At 52.2% G+C, this 20171-nt stretch overlaps 1 protein-coding gene and 1 long non-coding RNA gene across 2 annotated transcripts in view; one reads left to right on the top strand and one right to left on the bottom strand.

Moving 5' to 3' along the window:
- SBF2 (SET binding factor 2) overlaps positions 1–3803 on the top strand; it is a 502701-nt gene extending 498898 nt beyond the window's left edge. Inside the window, exons 39-40 of the mRNA XM_010829324.1 lie at positions 933–1064; positions 2049–3803. Coding sequence (XP_010827626.1) covers positions 933–1064; positions 2049–2147 — 231 coding nt within the window. The 3' untranslated portion in view covers positions 2148–3803. The remainder of the gene's footprint in view (positions 1–932; positions 1065–2048) is intronic.
- LOC104980566 overlaps positions 1–20126 on the bottom strand; it is a 50747-nt gene extending 30621 nt beyond the window's left edge. The window contains exon 1 of the long non-coding RNA XR_824283.1: positions 20014–20126. This is a non-coding gene — a long non-coding RNA (uncharacterized LOC104980566). The remainder of the gene's footprint in view (positions 1–20013) is intronic.
- Between the last annotated feature and the right edge of the window lie 45 nt (positions 20127–20171).

Below are 20171 nucleotides of genomic sequence, written 5' to 3'. Positions count from 1 at the left end.
AACCGTCAGTCAAATGTTGAGCTCTTCATTGTTTTTCAAAAATCACTTCATATCTACATGCTATTTGGAAATCAGCTTTTCAAATACAGTGTAGCTTGAACATATTTTCCTCCCAGTTCACACAGATCTTATTTCTTAAACGTTGTATAGCATCCCATACTATTGATGTACATCATTTAATTAACCAACACCCTACTGACAGGCAGATACATCTGTTCAGTCCTTAGCTGGTAGAGGGAGTGCTGAAGGAAGCCTCTATTTGTGTGCCTTTGTATGCTTGTGGGAGTCTTTCTGTAAGATAAAAAGGGAAAGGTGTAGCAATAGGGATAAGCATTTTAAGTTTTAGTTCATATTGCCAGATTGTCCTCTAATAGGTTTCTGACTAATTATAACCCCACAAACGGTGCTTACGAATACTTCATGCCTTCCATTCAACCTGAATATTGTCAGCCATTTGAAATATTTCTTAATCTATGTGAAAAGTGAAATCTCATTGATTTCATTTACCTTTGACTGTTGAGGCTCTTCACCTTTTCAGATGTTTATATGTCGCTCAAATTTTTTCTGTGAGTTGCCAGTTGAAATCCTTCGATCAGTTTTCTATTAGGTTGTTTATCTTTTTCTTCTCAATCTCTAGGAATTTTGTATATATTCTAAACATTAACCCCCTATTCATATGTTCCATGTATTTTTACAGTTGTTGATGTTTTTATTCTTTTATATATAATACATTTATTCAAATTTCAAAAAATGTGTCTTTTTACCCTCTCTCCCAGCTACCTAATTCTTCTTCCTAGAAGCAGTGTTTTTAATTTCTTGTCTGTTCTCCCAGACATAGTTGAACAAGATATGGGAAAGTATTCAGATACCTTTTGCAAAGCCCTGTTGTTCCCCTTCCTGAGTCTCATACCCCACATGTCCTTTGGTTCCAGCTGCGATACTATGACTCGGGTGAGGACACCAGCTGTAAGGGCCACATCGACCTGGCTGAAGTAGAAATGGTCATCCCTGCCGGCCCCAGCATGGGCGCCCCGAAGCACACGAGTGACAAGGCTTTCTTTGATGTAAGTTGACCTTGTCTTTTCCTGGCTCTCTGCACGTAATCCCTTACAGTCAGTCCATCCGCTCCAAGAATGACAGGGCTTCAGAGCAGCTGATGGTGACTACCGATGGGCCACAGCCCCACCCTGGCTGTGGGAACTGCTGCAGAACCTGAAGCCAGCACTCTTAATCCCCAAACCTGACCTCTCCCCGCTGTCCCTGTGGCTCATAAAGGCTGCGTGTTGCTTTGCACAAAAGACTTCTTCAAAAGGTATCCAACTACACTTGGAAGCAGAGGAACTCCTTGTTAAATATTGTTATTCACTCACCACCTTCTGTCAAGAACAGATGTTACTTCCCTTTTATATCTTGTTGTCTTCAAGCTTGATCATCCAAAAAAACATCATTAGTCACACATGATGCCTGTCTTCCCTGACATCTTCAGCAGGCCTTGGGACATTTTATGGGCCACATGATAGGGGACTTATGTAGTCCCCAGAGCCAAGCAAGACTTCATACCAAACACAGGTCTTATTCTAGTGCCCTGCTCAGGCTGTGAGGCCATTTCCCTGACTCTGAACTCCCAGTGAGGCCCCAGCTGAAGACTTAGAGAAAGAGATGGGAAGGGAATGTGAAAGCCAACCCCAGCATGATGTGGATGAAGCTCAGTCTTCTTGGCTCCTTTGCTGCATGGCTGCAGTACATGGGTGAGGCAAGAAGCTCCAGCTATTCCACACCCTCTTCCTTAGTCAAGAAGGTACAAAGTCAGGCTTTTCTGGAATATCTGTCTTCTCTGCAGACCCTTCTGTTAAGATCCCCTGTGACTCTGGGGACCAGGAAAGTAAAATCACTTCCATACACAATGGCAGTACAGTGGAGGGCAGAGAAATAATGGAGGTTCCAGGGTAGCATGAAAAGGGAAGGTCTCAGGGATTGATTAGCTCACATGACCAAACCTGTAGACTAGCCCTGCCCTCATCTCTGCTTCTCTTCCTTTGTTTTTGCAGCTCAAGACCAGCAAACGTGTGTATAACTTCTGTGCCCAGGATGGACAGAGTGCCCAGCAGTGGATGGACAGGATCCAGAGCTGTATCTCTGATGCCTGATACCCATGGTCAACCCACACAGAAGAGGGAGGAAGGGCTTGTGCTGCCAGATAGGAAAAAAGTGCATGAATCCTTGAAGAGCTGACAGCTTCCTGCTCAGTTCTGATGAGTCATCCTAGGGCCTGAGGTTCTCCTGCCCAGACTTCGCCATTCCCCTCTCTCGGCAGTTGCTACATCTTCTTAGCCGGAGTAGATGTGTCACACAAGTCTGGTCAAGAGCCCCAGGCCCTCCCTGCATCGTGCACTAGGTTGTTCTAACCTAGTGGTTAGGACAATCCCTTGTGGTTAGGGATCAGAAGAATGCTTCCTGAGCCATCTGTCACCCATCCCCTAGCCAAGCGGCTACCACCCACCTGGGTCCTTCTTCATGAAAGCAGGATCCTTTCTGTTCTCCAAGGTCATAACTTCCTTGGAGAACTTCCTGACAAGCAAAACTCAAAATCCTCCAAGACTATCTTCCATTCTGCCTAGGTTTCCCATTGGAGGCTCCTGCTCTTATTGCCCAACCTTAGAGATACTTGGTTCTCTGGTGCTGCCGAAGGTGCTTCCAGGATCCCTGCTCAGCGCTGGGGTTCACAGCAAGACCACCAGTGCTCAGGCAGGCCAAGGGGCACACAGAATAGCCTGATGGGAAAGATTGGCCAGGGAATGGTGCAGTAATCACCAGGCCAATGCAGGAAAACACCGCTTCCAAAACACTGAGTTTTCCTAGGCCAAAGGTGCCCTGAGGATCCAGGACTTCATGGTCCCATGTATTCTTCTGCTCCCTGACAGCTTCTTACACAAAATAACATGCAGAAAGCTGAATGCACTAATTCACAAAACAGCCACTTGCACTGAACTCTAAGAAAGTGAAGATGTTGGAGAGGCAGAAGCCAGCTGTTGATGAGCACACCACCCCTGTGACAAGGGCTGTATAGCCGCGGTCGCACCGTGGCGTGACTGGATACCCAAACGGCACCTCTGCACGCGAACTTAAGGACTTGTTTAGTCGGTTAGATTTTCTGTACTTTTGATAACCTGTGTTTGTCCAGCTTGAGATACAGGAATGCTGTTTGCTCACAGTGAACAGAGACAGCTTTTCTGCAACAGCCACTGGTCAGCTGGAGTCGTAGGTAGCTAGATCATCACATTTGTTTTGAAATGTTAATATGTTAAATACCAAACTAATGTTTCAAAAATATGTATATATGACTTCTATACCCTTGTTTTTCAGGTAGTCTGCTTATAATTTAATATAAAATTAACTGATTCATTCATAAGATTTCAGTAATTTTAAAATGGTTCCCTTTTTAAAAAGCCACTTTGTAGATGAAAAATAAATCAGATTTTCAAATTTAAAATTATCTACACACTAGGAAACAGAACTGTGTTAATATATAAGAAATTCGGGGATAATAAGAATGAAGGCTTTTTCTATCATTTTCATTTTATAAATTGCCACCTGTGAAAATGTTTTTGCACATTATTTGTATTTTTCTTTGTATATGAAATAATTTTTTGTACTCTGTAAAATATGGAGCCCACTGTACCTTCAGCTATTTGAGACTTTACACAGTGCTTCTTTTGTAACTGGATTCTTTTAACTTTCATGAAGGCACTACATGCCTTGTATTCACTAACCACCTTGAATTAAACATTTCTTAAGAAAAAGCATCCCTCACTTACTGAAATAGAGCTCATTGTGCGTTGCGGGACACTTAGGAGGCCACACTCATGATTCATACACGGGACTAAAAGTTCAAGGGTAAAGCACAGCATAACCCATCTCTTGTCTTGGTTTATTAATGTCGTCACTGCCCTGGTTCTGAACACACTGCTGCAGAGTTTAGGGAAGAGGCCCGCCCTGTGCCTCTGATGAGCTGTGTGAAGTTGGTTAAATCCTTTACCTCTTCCAGGTTGCAGTTTCGCCACCTGTGGCATATGGCAACTGGCAAGAATTTTAGGCAGGAGAAATCAAACGCTAGTTCAGAAGCAGATTTTTCTGCTTCAGGAAGTTGTTAAACAGCACAGTCTGGACCATACTTCCTCTCGTTAAGCTCTTGGAGTTTACCTTGGGGACCCCGATTACATCTGGATGGGGAGCCAACAGAATGCAGGTTCTCAGGGCTGAACCCCCAAGTCTGGAGATCCAGGGAGAAGGAAGGGCCCCATCGTCGCCCTCCTGAGCCTTCCAATTTCCTGAGTCTCCAGGACTCCTGGGCCCTGCCATTCTGCACGCTGTGACCCTGACATGACTAACAAGGGAAACAGCTGGGAGTCGAGCCCAAGAGTGTCAGGCCGCCCTTCGTTCCTCAACCTTAGCTGTGTGGGGAGAAGGGTACTGGGTTCCAAGGAAGAAAGACTAGGGCCTGGAGCCCTGGCCCTGCGGCTCCCCTGCCAAGGCCTTTCTATGCCTGGGTTCTTGCAGCCCCAGGGGAGCACAGGCCCCACTCCCCAAAACCTTCAGCCCAGGTTCTTCATCTTACCTCCCTAGCCCCTCTACCCGATGACCTCACTCCAGAGCTGGAGTGTTAACTGTTAATAGTACGGCTAATTTGTTTCTCGATGAAAATTGACTTTTATAGATATTTCATTCGGAGTTGTTTTAAGACTTGTTAAGTAACTCCATTATCTCAAAGAACTTCTGAATAATCTCAAGATCTCAGGCTGATAACCAGGAAATGCCCTCAGCATTTCAGCAATCAGAGCTATGAATTAAGCCAAGAATAAAACAGTATTGTCAGGGGAAGCACACTGATTGAAACCGCCCACCCTGGCCAGGCACCATAGTAACCATTTGCTTGAGTTGTTCTATGACAGGCAGTCCTGGTAAGGAACAGGGAACCAAATAAGCCTCCACCAACCAGAAGAGTTCGGGAAAGGTCAAGGGAGATAGCACCTGTCTGACCACCTCCCAGAATCCTCCTCTCTGGCATCCATCTTGGCTGAACAAGGTGAGCACCACCAGGAAAGGCTCTGAGTCAGAATGACTGGCTAAGGACAACCCGGAAACTAATCCCATCACCATAAAACCCGAGACTGCAAGCCACGTGACAGCAGTTCTCCTGGGTTCCCTTACCCTCCTGCTCTCCGCCCGGGTGCCCTTTCCCAATAAAATCTCTTGCTTTGTCAGCACATGTGTCTCCTCAGACAATTCATTTCCGAGTGCTAGACAAGAGCCCAGTTTTGGGCCCTGGAAGGGACCCCCTTTCCTGCAACAGTATATGGATGAAGAGATAAGACTTGGAGCAGTACTGCCAAATAGAAATATAATCAAGCCACTGTGAATCTTTTTTAAAAAGTAAAAAGAAATTGATAAAGTTTTATAACATTTTATCTTTTCAATAATTTATTTACTGTAATCTATCAAAATTGACATGTTGAAATAATCAGTACAAAAAATTTCTCATGAACTAGTTCATACTGAGTCCTCAAAACCCAGTGAGTATTTTGCACCTACGGTCTATCTCAGTTTGGACCAGTATGTTATCTTTTTTCCAACACCATTTCTCATACAAAATTCCTGTCGTTCCTCACTCCCTTCTCCAGTTCCCCCATACAGCTGGGTGTCCCGCAGTTCATCCAGTTCAGACGCTTCCTCCTCAGAGTCAGCCCAGACCCCATAGTTGAGGGCTTGGTCCCACATGAGTGTCCCCCCTTCAGATGCCACTTGCAAGTCCCAGGGGCCACCAGACTTTTGACCAATGCACAACCCCCTCCTCGGGTTCAGTGATTGTGCAGAATAACATGCACAGCTCAGGAAGTGCGTGGTCTGTGCTTATCAGTGTGTCCTAAGGAAGCAACAGCCACAAGGAAGGGATGCGTGGGGCAAGGATCGGAGAGAGGGTGGCCTGCGCCCTCCCAGCCCCTCTCTGTGGTCGCCAGCTGGGAAGCTCTCTACATCCCGTCAGGGTTTTTTCATAACCCACTCTCCAGTCCCCCCGGAGGTGTGATTTCCCACACCCCGTTCGCACGTAGTTCTTTCTGGTAACCACCCTGAAGCTATCTAGGGGCCCAGCCTGAGTCACTGCATTCACATAAACACAGGTGTGGGCAGAGGGACTCATTATGAATAACAAAGGCACGCCTTTCACTCAGGAAGTTCTAAAGGTTTTAGCAACTCCATGTCACAAACCCAGGACAAAGATCCAAAAAAAAAACTTTTTAAAATTATACCACAACTAGCCACATTCCTGGGCTACTATGCTAGGCAAGGCAGATTTAGAGCAAGCAACCTGCTCAAAGCAGAGCCAAAGTGGGAGGTGAGGGACCTCCGTGCTGCATCTAATTCGTGATAAGACCTTGAACTACATCTTAACTTTAAGGCTTTGACCTATAAAATGAAGGACCCTGATCTGTGAACTTGTGATTCCAAGGATTCACCTTTGCAGCAACTGAGGCTCCAAACTGTGATGGAAAGGATTTGCTGAAAGAGACCAAAGCATCTAAATCAGCGCTTCACAAATTGTAGCGTGTGTATGAATCATCTTGCTAAAATGAAGATCCTGACTCAGTAGGGTTGAGAGGGGACTTGACATTCCATATTCCTAATATGCTCGCAGGTGACACTGAGGCTGCTGGTCCAAGGATCCTGCTTTGAGTGGTGCTAACAGACGTGTTCGTCCCAGTCCTCTGAGAAGCAGGCGCCAAATGCGCAGCAAAGTAGGGGAGGTTGGGAGAGTCAGGAGACCAGCGTGCAGGCATGACCTTGTCAAAGACCCAGGGAAGGGAGGGAGGAGGAAAAGCTGGGTGGGAGACTCAGACTGTGGAGTAACTCTAAGGAAGTTCGGCAAGGCAGATGAGAAGTCCTCAGGACATCACGAATCATCAGAGCAACCCCACACCTCCCCAGGACAGCCTGGGACACCCACCCCGTTCAGCCATCAGCATGCTGCAGCCAGGGAAACAAACAGCAGTGGATTCCAAAATGCAGCAGCAGCTGGGGCCCACAGTCACACACAGGCTGTGCACTCAGAGACCCAGGGGGTCTTCTCACCGTGGTCACAGAGCACCTCTCACAGCCAGCTTCCAGAGAAGTTCCTCCCAGTTTCCCCTGGGCCTCTCTTCTAGCCAAACTCAGAGGCGAGTCCAAGGACTAATACAGCGCCCTTGATGCAGTTCATCTCATGCCCTCCCTCTTCCCACTCTCCATTCTGAGTTCCCCTCACCCTCAGCCACCTCAGGGTATGCTGAGGACTCTCCTGGAGATGTGATCCAAGCCTTCATTGAAGGAGGTTGTTGTTGTTTAGTTGCTAAGTCGTTTCCGACTCTGTGACCCTATGAACTGTAGCCCCATAGGCTCCTCTGTCCATGGGATTTCCCAGGCAAGAATACTGGAGTGGGTTGCCGTTTCTCTCTCCAGATCTTCCCAACTCTGAGGGAGGACCAGGGTAATCAAACCTGTCTCAGATCAGGACTGCTGCACAGGTCTCCTTGGGTTACGGTGGGGATTACTTGGGTGGCTAGAAGGTCACCCTCCTTCCTGCCCCCATGATGTAGAAGCAGCCCTGTCTTCTGCTGATCAGGGTCAAGGACCCCTGCTGGTTCCTGGACACAGGAGTCATCGCCTTGGTGACAGCCATGAGCCTGGTTCAGCAGGACCCTTCCTGTGTCCCTGGTCAAATGCTCAGCTGTGTGGATCATGCCTTTGGATCAGGCCTTCTGTAAGTTCCCGGGCAGTGGTGCTGACTGAGGCTCTCTGGTCAGGAAGGGCAAACTCAAAGGAGATTTCCATCCCTGTGAAGATGAACCACTGGCCCTTCCAGGATGGAAAGTGCCTGAGGTAGCTGACCTGCCCCAGGCAGGAGGAGGGCCACATGCGGGCTCAGCATAGGTCTCTGCTGCTGGCAGGCTGGGCACGGAGAGGGAGCAGTACCTGGAGCAGCCTTGGGATGTGGAAGTCTGTGCGGTGGGCCAAGTCAGCCCTTGCCTGGCTCTGCCTTTGCCACTGTGGCCACCCCACTCGGGCTCATCCTGCTGGTCCCACATAGCAATGACAAGGACCAGCTAGTGTCAACCATCCAGGTCATTTTGTTTACTTATTATTCACTGCCTCCAATGTGCTGGGTGCTTTCTAATGGGCATTAACATGTGGCACTGAAATCTTGCATGATGACTTCCCTGGTGGTCCAGTGATTAGGAATCTGCCTTCCAGTGCAGAGGATGTAGGTTCGATACCTGGTCAGGGAACTAAGATCCCACATGCCGAGGGGCAACTAAGCCTGTGCAGGGCAACAAGAGATACCTGCGCGCCACAACAAAGAGCCTACATAGCCAAAATAAATTTAAAAATAAAATCTTCGTGTTTCCCCCATATGTCCATCCACTTGTCTCTACCCTACATCTCCTCGTCCCTAATCTTCCCGTTCTTCTCCTTCCAGGCCCCTGACCAAACAGGCAGTTGGCCATTGCCCAGGAGGGTATGTATCTGCTCACTACCTTGGGCCACTCTTTGTCTACAAAGTACATGACCAGGTACTCTGCTCACAGCCCTACCCAGCAGGAATATTTTCCGTTTCCCTTTAGGTCTCTGTCATACAGCTACTGCCCACCCGCAGCTCGTAGGCATGTACCAAACCAACCCATCCATAAACCAAGCTCAGGCTTGTCCCTCCTCTTCCAGCTGGTTATGCAGGACCTCCATGTGGCCGTAGGTGCAAGTCAGGGGCCAGGCCCGGCTGCGTCCTCATGCGGTCTCCTGGTGCGCTCCGGCCCCACTCAGGCTCGGCTGCAGAGGGAGCATTTTCCTCTTACGCTGGTCTACTGCCAGGCCCATCCGACTCAATGAACTGACACATCCAACACACCCCAATTCAGACTGGGCGGTTTGAGATGCCTCCTGTGATCTGACGTTCTGTCTCTACCAGAGCCTAGTAACAGGCCAGAAACTGTTTCTCAAAAGGTTTATAATCGGGGACTTCCCTGGTGGCCCAGGGGTTAAGAATCCTGTTTGCAATGCAAGTGACACTGGTTTGATCCCTGGTCTAGGAAGATCTCACATGCCACAGAGCAACCAGGCACGTGCATCATGACTATTGAGACCGTGCTCTACAAGAGAAACCACCGCAGTGAGAAGCCGGGGCACCATCGCAAAGAGCAGCCGCCGCTCAGCACAAGCAGAGAAAGCTCACCTGCAGCAACAGAGACCCGGTGCGGCCAAAACATAATAAAGCTTCTAAAATTTATTTTTCAAAGGTGTGTAATCCTCTGTCCCTGATAGTGCAGCCTGCTGCAGGATCCCCGGGACTCTCCATAAGCCCCATACCACATCTTTTCCCTTTCCCACTACTGACGCTTCCAGCACCAGAGAGTCTGCCAAATGGCATGACCCATCGGCAGGACTGCACTGCAGCCTGGACCCTCTGAGTGCCTGGTCCTGTTAGGGGACCCACCAGCGGCCGGCAGCCTTCCCTCTCTCCCAGAGTAAGGTGCTGTCTCTAACCAAGAGCAACCTTCCACCAAGGGCAGCCAGGCCCTGTGCTGTCTTCACTGTAAAAGATACAAGATACACCTGTTTCTTTTACTTGGGAGGGGATATCCTTGCATACCCCTGGCTGCTGAGCCCCTTACAAACCACTGGAGTGTCAGGCCCCTGAGTCTTCGCAGGTTTATACGCCTTGCTCTACACAGCGTGTGACCTCGCCACGGCCTCCAGCACAGAGGCGCCTCTTGCTCATCCTGTCTCACCACCGCGGTGTCACTGATATAATGGATCACTGTGATACTCACGTGGCTCTGATCTCTGGGGATTATATTATGACAAAGGGCAAGACAGTTAATGTAGCCCCGAGGTGAAACTGTAAATGAATATTGTTGTTCATCTCATGTGAACGTGAACTGTTTCTGATCCTCTTTTCAAATTGGAATGGAAAAGAAGGCATTTGCCAAATGACCGCAAAGTGCATACCTAAAGCCTTATGAATCTGCTCTAGGAATGGTTCCACAGGCACAGCAGCTGCAAACAGAGCTATCACTTGGTGAAGCCTGCAGTCTTCTTCCAGGATCTGGTCAACTTCTGCAAAGGTCAGACTGGTGAATTAAATGGAGAGATGGTAGGACCGCCACCCATTCATCCTTTAAGTTGTTAATGGTGGCATTTGTTTCTGCCATCACCCCTGGGATGAGGTGTTGTTTTTTTATCTATTATCTTGAGCAGGATAAGGGAACAAGGAGAAGGCAATTTCAGAAGTTTCCACTTAGCTTTCTCTGCTGTGACAGCTCCTGTCCACTAGGCCAGGTACCCAGAGTGGGGTCCAGAGCACGTGAATTCTAATTAAACACTGCATGGGTCGTGGACCCAGTGCAAGCCCAGTTGTAGCCAGGATTCCACTTGTTCCCTGACCTCCATGGGCCCCACTCTGACAAATAGCCTGCGAGATGCCTGGAGCCTCCAAGTGTTAATATGACTCAAAACCTGCCTGGTGGCCCCCTCTCTCTAGTGAACAGTCACTCAAATAAATGGCTATAGACCTTTGGGGAAAACTGAAGGAATCATGATGATACATACTGATGGCTGTTTTGCAGGGTCCTTCCTCCTAGAGCCCTGGCCGCCTCTTCAGGAGATGGCTTCCATGTCTGAAAACAGGCTCGGGTCTGGGAACTGAGTAGGGACCCTGACTTTCTGCTGCCCCGCTCCTGCTCCTCCATTCCTGTCTGCTTCCCCGGCTGCTGACGTTAAGCAGAACCTATTGGCTGCCCATCCATTTGGCCCCTGGGGACACCATGCTCGATACACTTGTCCACTTGCCTGGCCCTCTGTCCTTGCCTGTCCATACCGGCCTTACATAATACATCACTCCAAGTGGCCACTTTCTTCAGCTGTCATGAATTTCTTCTCTACTGTCTGCCAGGGAAACTTGGGTATTTCCACTCTGTTGAGTGCTGGCTGTGACTTTTTCCAAAAGGCTTCTAGGAGCGTCTGCTCCACCCCCTGGCATCCTAGCTAGGGTATTAAATTCTATGTCTGAAGAACGTGCCCTCACGTCAATGGATTCTGGCTGATCCAGTCTTCTATTCCAGCTGCCTCAAACACTCGCAAATCCAATCCCAGGAAATCCCCCTGCCTTCTGCCAGTACCCACCGTGGTTCTTATTCTTTCCTAGGGTAGTTTCCTTCCCCCTTATCAGGCCCAGCATGTCCCCAGCCAGATTCTTCTGGAATTCCACCCTCATCATTGTCCTTAGCAGACAGGAGAGGAAGCAGGTGCTGCTCCTGGGAGGGGACCCGCTGCCCTGTGGAAGCGAGGCCTCAGTGGCATCTTTCAGTGCAGGGGAGGTGGGAGTTCTCCCAAGGAAGTGTGGGCCACACCTGCCAGCCCAGAGGGTCAGGGAGGCTGCAGCTTCAGTGACCTCAGGGTGCCATATTTACCCAGTACAGCCTGACCCCCATACAACTACCTTGGCCAAGTGCTCAGACTCATCCGGAGCTCTGCAACTCTCTTTGTCCTTACCTGCCACTCCACCACAGCTGTCCCCCACTGCTAGAGGCAAGGGCCTCTTTGTAGCCCCCCCACTTAGGCTGCGTGCTGTCCCCCTCACACACGAGCTGCTTGTTGGGGGCTCACAGTCCCTCTTCCTCCCTTTGCGGGCCATCAGGACAAGTGAGAAGCAAGCGGCCCATCTTTTGAAGGCACTCTTCCCCCCATATTTTTCAAATTCCTGAATTATCACACCTGCCACAGAATTCATCTCTAGGAAACTTCCCTGGGTTCTCACCAGTGAAATTTCTAGCATTTGAGCTACTACCAGCTCCAGGGACCATGTGGGGTCCCCACCAACCAGGATGGCATCCTCCTCCCCGTCTCCTCTGTGTGAGACATTTCCAGTGAGAAGTAGGTAGGGAGTCAGGGGAGCTGGGAGAGACACCAAACTGATGGAGGTCTGAACCCTACCAGGGAGAGACAGGAGCACAGAGGGAGAGTAGAAGAGTCTAAGGTGGCAGTTTAGGCCTAAGACAGCAACAAGTCCAGTGGGGAATCCTCATGCCAGGACTGCCTGTCAAGGGCAGCCCGCAGGCCTGGGAGCAAACAGCGGTGGGTGTGAGCACAGTGGCAGAGGCCAGCCTGAAACTCAAGAGATGCATTTTCATGGCCACCACCAAAGGTCCAGGACTGGTCTCTCTCAGCATTCCAGACTCGAAGGAACTAAGGTGTCAGCCTTGCTGACCCGAGGTCAGGGTACACTGAGCTTCTGCTCTGCCACTAACTAGCTCTTTGGCCTTGGGTGGGTCCTAACTTCTCTGAGCTTTATCTTCCTCACCTATCAAATGGGAGGAAAAACTGTGATGTCAAAGTACCCAACACAAAACGGATTCTCCATAAGCTGTTGGCTGAATCAGATTTATTCAACAAATATGTAATAAGCACCTAGGGCGGGCTGGCCAGTGTCCTGCTCTCGAGGGGCGTGCAGATCAATCAGACCCAGCACAGGCCCAAAGAGGTCACAAGTGACAGAAGGGGCAGAGCATATCTGACACAGAACAATGTCATCCCCGCCCTCATCCCCAGGACTTGCCAACATGCTATGCAGCGTGGCAAAGGAGAATTACAGTTGCAGATAGAATTAAGGCTGCCCATCAACTGACCTCCAGAGACCAGCCCAGATGGGCCCCATGTCATCACAAGAGTCCTTACATGCAGAAGAGGGAGGCAGAAGCGAACATCAGAGTGAGGTGATCTGAGAAAGATTCACTCAGCCATCGCTGGCTTTGAAGACAGAAGAGGCCATGAACCACAGAACGTGGGCAGCCCCCAAAAGCTGGGAGTACCTCCAAAAGGGATACAGCCCTGCTGACGCCTTCATTTTAGCCCAGTGAGACCCACTCTGGACTCTGACCTCCAGAAGTGTAAGATAATAAGTCTGCTGTTTTAAGCCACTAAGTTTGTAGTGATTTGTTACAACAGCAACAGAAAATTAATATAGCATCCTACAGATAAAGTACCGTGATACAAGTCATGATAGGTGTGTGCAAGGCACCAGCACCCAGCACAGGCTAAGCTGGGAAAGGAGTCGCTGTAAGGGGGGCACTTACACACAAACGCAGCCACGCACACACAGACAACAGGCGGCGGCTGCATGTTCATACCGGTACACTTGCACGAGCACACACCCACTTATACATGCAGATGCTGTCTGACATGGGCCCACCCATTGCCTCTGTCAACATCTGAATTTCCTGGTGGCAGCTGAGTTTAGCAGGTGAGGCTGGGGGTTCCTTGCATGACCACATTGCTTGAGCCTCACCAGACAGAAGTCATGTCTCTGCCCAGGGCCTCAGTATGTGAGGTACCAGAGTCAGTCCTGATAAGGGGCACACTCCCCCATATCTCCAGACGTAGGATGGAACCGACTACGAGTAGACCCATCACCCCAAAGCACTGTGTGCCCACCTTTCAGGCATTCCAAAAGCATTCATGGATGTTTGCTGTTCTGATTACTCTAGACTCCAAGTAAAATAATCCATTCCCCAGACCTGAAAGATTTGATGTCTAGTGTGATCAGAGTTGTGATGGGATGGGGACAGCTAGGAGCCCAGAGACAGATGGGAGGGGAGCCCAGTCCAGCCCTGGGGATCCGAGAAGACTTCCCTGAATAAGTGACATTTATGCTGAGTCCAGGGATGCGAAGGTGCGCGGAGGAGGGCAGGGAAGGCAGTTAGGCCAGGCTGGGATGCGTATTTAGAAAGATCTCTCTGGTGAAGAGTGCATGGGGGAGAGTGAGGAGGGAGGGCGGCTGGAGGCCACCGTGGCTGTTCAGACTTGAGAAGGCAGCGCGGCTGCGTAGATACAGAAGCCTCAGAGACAGGCCTGAGGTGGCATTTGTAGAACTTGGGGCCTGACTGGTGGACAGAGGGGATGGAGGGACAGTCTGGTCAAGTGGATGCCTGGGACACCTTACAAGGTCCCAGTCTCACAGTCAAGTGCTGAGAGCAGGGAAAAGATGGCTAGGCGGACAGCGGAGGCCTTGGCCTAGCCTCCCCAGATACTCCCTGGGGGTGGTGGGCGATGTGGAGAGAGGGCACGGGCAACGCTTCCGAGCCTTGGGAGGGGGTGTGTCTCACAGCATCCGGCAGGAGACCCTCTGTCCAAGGCACAGACCCTCCATACAAGCTGATGGAAAGAGAGAATGGCAGTGGTCCCTCTCTGTTTTGCAGTTTAGAAAGGTTACCTGACCTGCCTGAGGTCACACGGTGGCATCCGACGAGCCAGGTTTGCACCCGGGCTCGTGTGCCCGTGTCCGGGGCCAATCCTACCTGGACATCATACTTCAGCTGGGCCAGGACCTGTGACCTCTGCCTCCCACTGGGCCTGGTCAGGCCACTCAAGGCCAGGAACATGGCCTCATCCTCCTGGGGCTGGGCCAGGGCGTAGAGTCCCATCCGTGGTGGGGATGGGCTGGGGTCCTCCATGGGAAGGAGAGGTGGGCCCTCAGCTGACGCAGGCCCCCCGGCCTGCTCCACACGGGCCACCCAACCCCCAGCAAGACTATCCGGGAAGCAAGCCCCCCATGTGGAAGCAAGGGTTCCCACCTCCCTCCAGGAGGAGCACAGACCGAGCCTGCTTGCCTGCCCACCCTTCTCCGTCACACAACTTAGCAATGCAGGGCCTTCCAGGAAACTGGTGGGCCTGGCCAGAAAAAACAGCTCCAGGGCTTAGAATCAGGATGCTCCTGCGATCCTGCTGAGATCTGGTCCTGTCTGAGCCTCTGTTTCCTCGTCTGAAATATGAGGTTGGGCTCCTTTACCCTGGAGCTCTAGCAGCTGCGATGGTCTCCCGCTGCTGCTCTCCCGCCTCTGGCCCCATCCCAGTCTAAGGCTCGGACGGCAGAGGCCTGGTCCCTGCAGAGGGCCCCCGCCTCTGGCCTCAGCACGTCCACCTCCTCACTCCCCGCGGGCCCCCGAGGTTCGGCGTGGGCCCCCGCCAGAGGAATGTGAGCCATTCCCGGCATCTCCTCCCCTGCGGCCAGCTCGGAGAGAGGCTGGGGCCTCTGGGCCACTCTGACAGGAAATTAGCTGGGCCTGGCCTTCCCCACTACCAGCTGCTCCGCTGACCCTGACCCTGTGTTTTCCGAAACCTGATACTGCAAATTTCACAGCCTCTTCTCCTGGCGGAGCTCTGGGTCTAACGGGCCTCCAGCCTACACTCGGGTCTGCCTTCCTGCCCAGGGACAGGGCCGCCTGGACTCCAGCCCCTGCTGTGACCCCAAGCCGGCCCCACCCTCCCCAGGAGAGGCCTCTCCCCTCTCTGCGTGGTGGGGGTGGGGGGGGCTTCTCTGACTCTCCTCCCGAGCAGCCGGTCCCCTGCCTCTTCGAACCCAGCAGGGACACAGGTGGGGAACATGGCGATGGGGAAGGGTCCTCACCCTCTTCCCCAGAGGCAGAGCGGTAAAGAATTCGCCTGCAATGCAGGAGACCTGGGTTCAATCCCTGGATTGGGAAGATCCCCTGGAGAAGGGAATGGCAACCCACTCCAGTTTTCTTGCCTGGAGAATTTCATGAACAGAGGAACCTGGCCGGCTACAGTCCATGGGGTTGCAAAGAGTCAGACATGACTGAGTGACACACACACACCTCACCCTCTTGCTAGGAGCTTTCGTTTTGCTCTTTTGTAGAAGGATTCGGAAAGGAAACCAATAAAACACACCTGAGAAGGCAATGGCACCCCACTCCAGTACTCTTGCCTGGAAAATCCCATGGACGGAGGAGCCTGGTAGGCTGCAGTCCATGGGGTTCGCTAAGAGTCAGACACGACTGAGCGACTTCACTTTCATGCGTTGGAGGAGGAAATGGCAACCCACTCCAGTGTTCTTGCCTGGAGAATCCCAGGGACGGGGGAGCCTGGTGGGCTGCCGTCTATGGGGTCGCACAGCGTCGGACACGACTGAAGCGACTTAGCAGCAGCAAACCATCAAAAAAAAAAAAAGACAGAACCCATTCACGGAGTAGCTGTAACAGGGAAAACAGGCTGGAGGCTGGTAAGAGAGGATGTGGAGAGCCACTCTGGAGGCTGCTGTGGTCTAGGGAAGGGTGACGGCGGCCGCAAAAGACAACCTCCTACTTCAGAAGAAGCAACTCCATCTTCAGTCACCCTGGCCAAAAAGTCTAGGTTCGTCCTTGAAAGAATTTTCTTCTCTCTCTCACCTACAGCCCATCCATCAGCAAATCTTGATTACTCTGCCTTCAAAATACATCCTCAACTGGACAACCCGTCACCACCTTTGCCACTGCCACGCTGGGTGAGCTCCCCCTGGGTTTCTGCAGGAGCCTCCTAACTGGGCTCCCTGCCTCCACCTTGGACCCCGTTAGTCTGTTCCCAACATGGAAGCCAGAGCGGCCTTTGAAACCACAGAAGAGTGTTGCTTCTCTGTCGAACACCCTCCAGCCTTCTCCTCTTGGAGTAAAAGCTCAAGTCCTAATCACGGCTTCCAAAACCCTGTTGCTCTGTCCCTCTGACCCCATCTCCTACCTCCGTACCCCTGTCCACTCTGCATCGGCCACACTGGACTCACTGATGCTGCTCAAACGTGCAGAGAAGTCCTGCCTCCGGGCCACCACGCTCGCCATTCCCTCTTCCTAGAAACACTCTTGCCCCAGCGATCTTCAGGGCTCACCCTCACTCTATTCACATCTCTGCTCAAATACTCCCTGATGGGAGACTTCCTGAGCCCCCTGGGCAGGCACCCCAACCCCCTAGCCCTCACGGTCGTCCCACAGCATTAACCACCTGGCACGTAACTGCTTCACGTCTGTCTCTCCCTTCAGAAAGCACACTTCCAGAGGGCAGTAACTTTTTGTTCCCAGTCTATTTTTCAGCACATAGAAGCTTTGCTGAGTACAAACAGGCACATAACCAGTCACTTGATAAAAACACCTGTGGGGACTTCCCTCACAGCCCAGTGGTTAAGACTTAGCCTTCCAATGCAGGGGGTACAGGTTCGATCCCTGGTAAGAGCCCACATGCCTCAAGGCCCAAAAACCAAAACACGAAACAGAAGCAATATTGTACCATATTCAATAAAGACTTTAAAAATAGGTCACATAAAAAAAAGAGCAAACATCTTGTGGAAGGAAGGAAGGCTCAAGGACGGCTGAGGACAACTGCTGGGCCATGAGGCAGAAAACCAGGCCAGGCAGGAGAAGGCAGAGGGAGGGGCCGCAGGGCAGGCGCGGCCAGACCTGAGAGCTGCCTGGGACAGGGAGGAGCCACCTTCCCGAGGCCCGGCCCCCAGCGAAGTGTGTCCAAGGGGCCTCACACTCACCCTCACCCCCTTCCTGATGACACGTGGCGGGGGTGGGGTTGTCCTTTACAACCAATACCGCCTTGACTTCCAACCCCCCACCCATCCACGTCTCCACGCCTACTGCTAGCCCCATGAGCATCCCAAGCTCTAATCATTTGTCTACAAATCAAACAGTCCCTGGGCCCCTCCATTCCTATAAGCATCCATCAGCCTAGCATCCATGAACCCGCCCTTTAGCACGTAACCAATGCCCTCGTCCTACGTCAGCCTTTCGAAACACACATGGCAAAGCAGGAGCAGGTTATGAAAGGGTCTTGAGCACCAGACTAAGGCAAGCCACCTTTATTGCTAAACAGCAGGAAGCTATGGAAGGCTTCTGAGCAGAGGAGTTACAGAATCACATCTATATTTCAGACAAAGAAAGCTGGCAGCTATGAACAAGATGGACTTGAGGGGGTAGTCAAGGCAGAAAGATCAGTTGGGGTAATATTGCAATATCCTAGATGATGAAATAGGGCAGAGGCACAGCCACTAGGGAAGGAAGAATCAAGCTGCAGATGGGAACCGCCCTGCAAGCAGGCCTGTCCAGATGGGGGGCCATCTAAGAGGCCTTGGCTTGACACCCACCAATGGACCTAAGCACGGTGCTTCCCCATCCTCAAGTGGGGCTGTGCCTTCTGCACATCTGGCCCAAGACATCCCAGATAGGTGGTTCCCAGGGGCCTGCCTCAGAAGTTGTCCTTTCTGGGCCCACCACACAGTCCTCAACCCTCCAGCTCAAGCCACTGACACTTCGAGTACACAGTCACCCACCAGCTCTAGTCTCACACTTCAGCCCTGGCTGTGGAAAGCTTGGGCCTCTTCTCTGTTAATTTTCTCCAACTCCTCAGAGGCTGGGCCTCAGGCCCAGTGAAGTCACAGTCTGGGAGGCAGCCCTGGCTCCCAGCCCTCCCACGGAGGCTATATTTGGAGCAGGACAACTCCCAGCAGACACACTTGGGACCCACCCTGCAGCGCAGCCCCAACCGATGGTACCAAGTTTCCAAGCAGTGTGGGTGTTGCTCACGTTTTCACTTGTTTGTTCATTCATTCATTCATTCGTTTATCCATTCCACAGATATTTATTGACCACCCCCCCAGCAGATTGTAGCAGGATAGAGGGTGGGCACATACACGTGCATGCGTATATATGGGTACCCAGGTCTAAACAGGGAAGGCAGCACACACTCTGGGCACCCTCCCTCAGGGTTCAATGGCCTGGTGACTCAGAATCAGAGGCACGTGGTGTCTGCAGGCACCTGTGTGCGCGTGCATGCAGGCACGTGCTCTCTGAGGAGGCATCTATGACTCAGTCGCACCATGTCTGTGTGTACCTGCGCGTACCTGCGTGGATGTGTCTACGTGTGCAGGTGGGGCAGAGGCTCTGGCCCCCAGGGGATGGGGGAAATGGTTGTGACTGACTCAGCTGCATATGGTGACTGGGGTGCCCGCAGGCCAACTGTGACTTTATGCCCTTGCTCACTTGCCAAGTCAAATCACCCGTGTTAGGTGCAAATATTCTATAGGGAGGAAGAAGAGGCCCTGAGCAGGAGACACTTAGCTGTCTGGATACAGCCCCATCTGTCCCAGGGGTGCCCCACCTGCCCCTCCACTGAGGTACAGGGCCCCCCATCTCAACCCCTCTGGCTTGGCCTCCAGGAGGCTCGGTGGCCACGCCCCACATGGACTCTGCCAGCACCCTCATCCACCAGGCCCAGAGAGGCAGGACTGCCAGCTTAATCGTCTTCCTACCACACAAAAGCTCTTCTGTTTCCACCATGATGGCATCTTTCTCCAACACCCGAGCCCAGGCAGAGCTCAGCAAGAGAAACTGGGAACCTCTTCTGACCTCTGGGGCTCCAGACCCACGGCCTGGGCCATCGCCCTGCCCCCACCCCATCTCCGCATCTGCGTCCCTTGCCCTCTCTCTGCCTGGCTGTCTCTCCTTATCTGTCCCAGGGTCTGTCTTTGTCTCTTCTCCAGGCAGGCTGTCTGCAGCGGAGGCTCCCCAACAACAGAGGTGCCGACAGCGAGGGGGTGTGCGGAGGACACTCCGGGTCCTTTCTCGAGCCTTATCAGAAAAGTGAAGTGACTGCTCAGGGCTCAGGCTGGAATTTCGCCCTGGATGACCTTACTCGGCTTGCTGGGGCCTCCCTGGGGACAGCTGGGGTCAGGCCAGGCAGGAAACAGGCCCTTGCTTGTTGGCTGCTCCTCCTCCCTCCTCACCCACTCTCACCCAAGCCAGACGGCCGGCAGACTCCAGCCAAGCGTGTCCACAGAGGGCAGAGGGCTGCCCCTTTCTGAGATGCCTACAGCAACAGGGCCCAGGGCTGTTTGCCCCAGGGAGGGAGGCGGGGGGAATGGGGGAGCATGCATGACTAACGTGCCTCCAGGCGCCAACAGGGCCCTCCTTAGGCCCCCCCACCCCAAGGAGGAAATCCCCAGGGGCTGAGCCAGAAGCGGGGGTGCTCTCACCCTTCCCTCACGAGGCCCCCCGGCTGGCCAGCACTTGCCCGCACATGCACGTGCCAGGAATGACGGAGTGGCCCTGGAGCCTGGGCACCTGGGTTTTGTGTCCCCTTGGGCAACTGCTTAAATCTGAGCCTCACCTCCTTCATCGGTAAACTAGGAGAGCAGCGCTGAGTTCCCGGAGTGTTGAAGATAAAATGAGCTTGCGGCGGGGCTTGCTCCCTTGGGCCGCGGGACTGGGGGCTTCCTCCAGCCCGGGCCCTCGCCCCGCCCGCGGGAGCCGGGAGCAGCACGCCTC

This window comes from Bison bison, unplaced genomic scaffold, assembly GCF_000754665.1.
Source record: "Bison bison bison isolate TAMUID 2011002044 unplaced genomic scaffold, Bison_UMD1.0 scf7180017864503, whole genome shotgun sequence".
NCBI classification, from domain to species: domain Eukaryota; kingdom Metazoa; phylum Chordata; class Mammalia; order Artiodactyla; family Bovidae; genus Bison; species Bison bison.
Note: the sequence above shows the minus strand (reverse complement) of the source record. Positions and strands in the feature narration are given on the sequence as shown.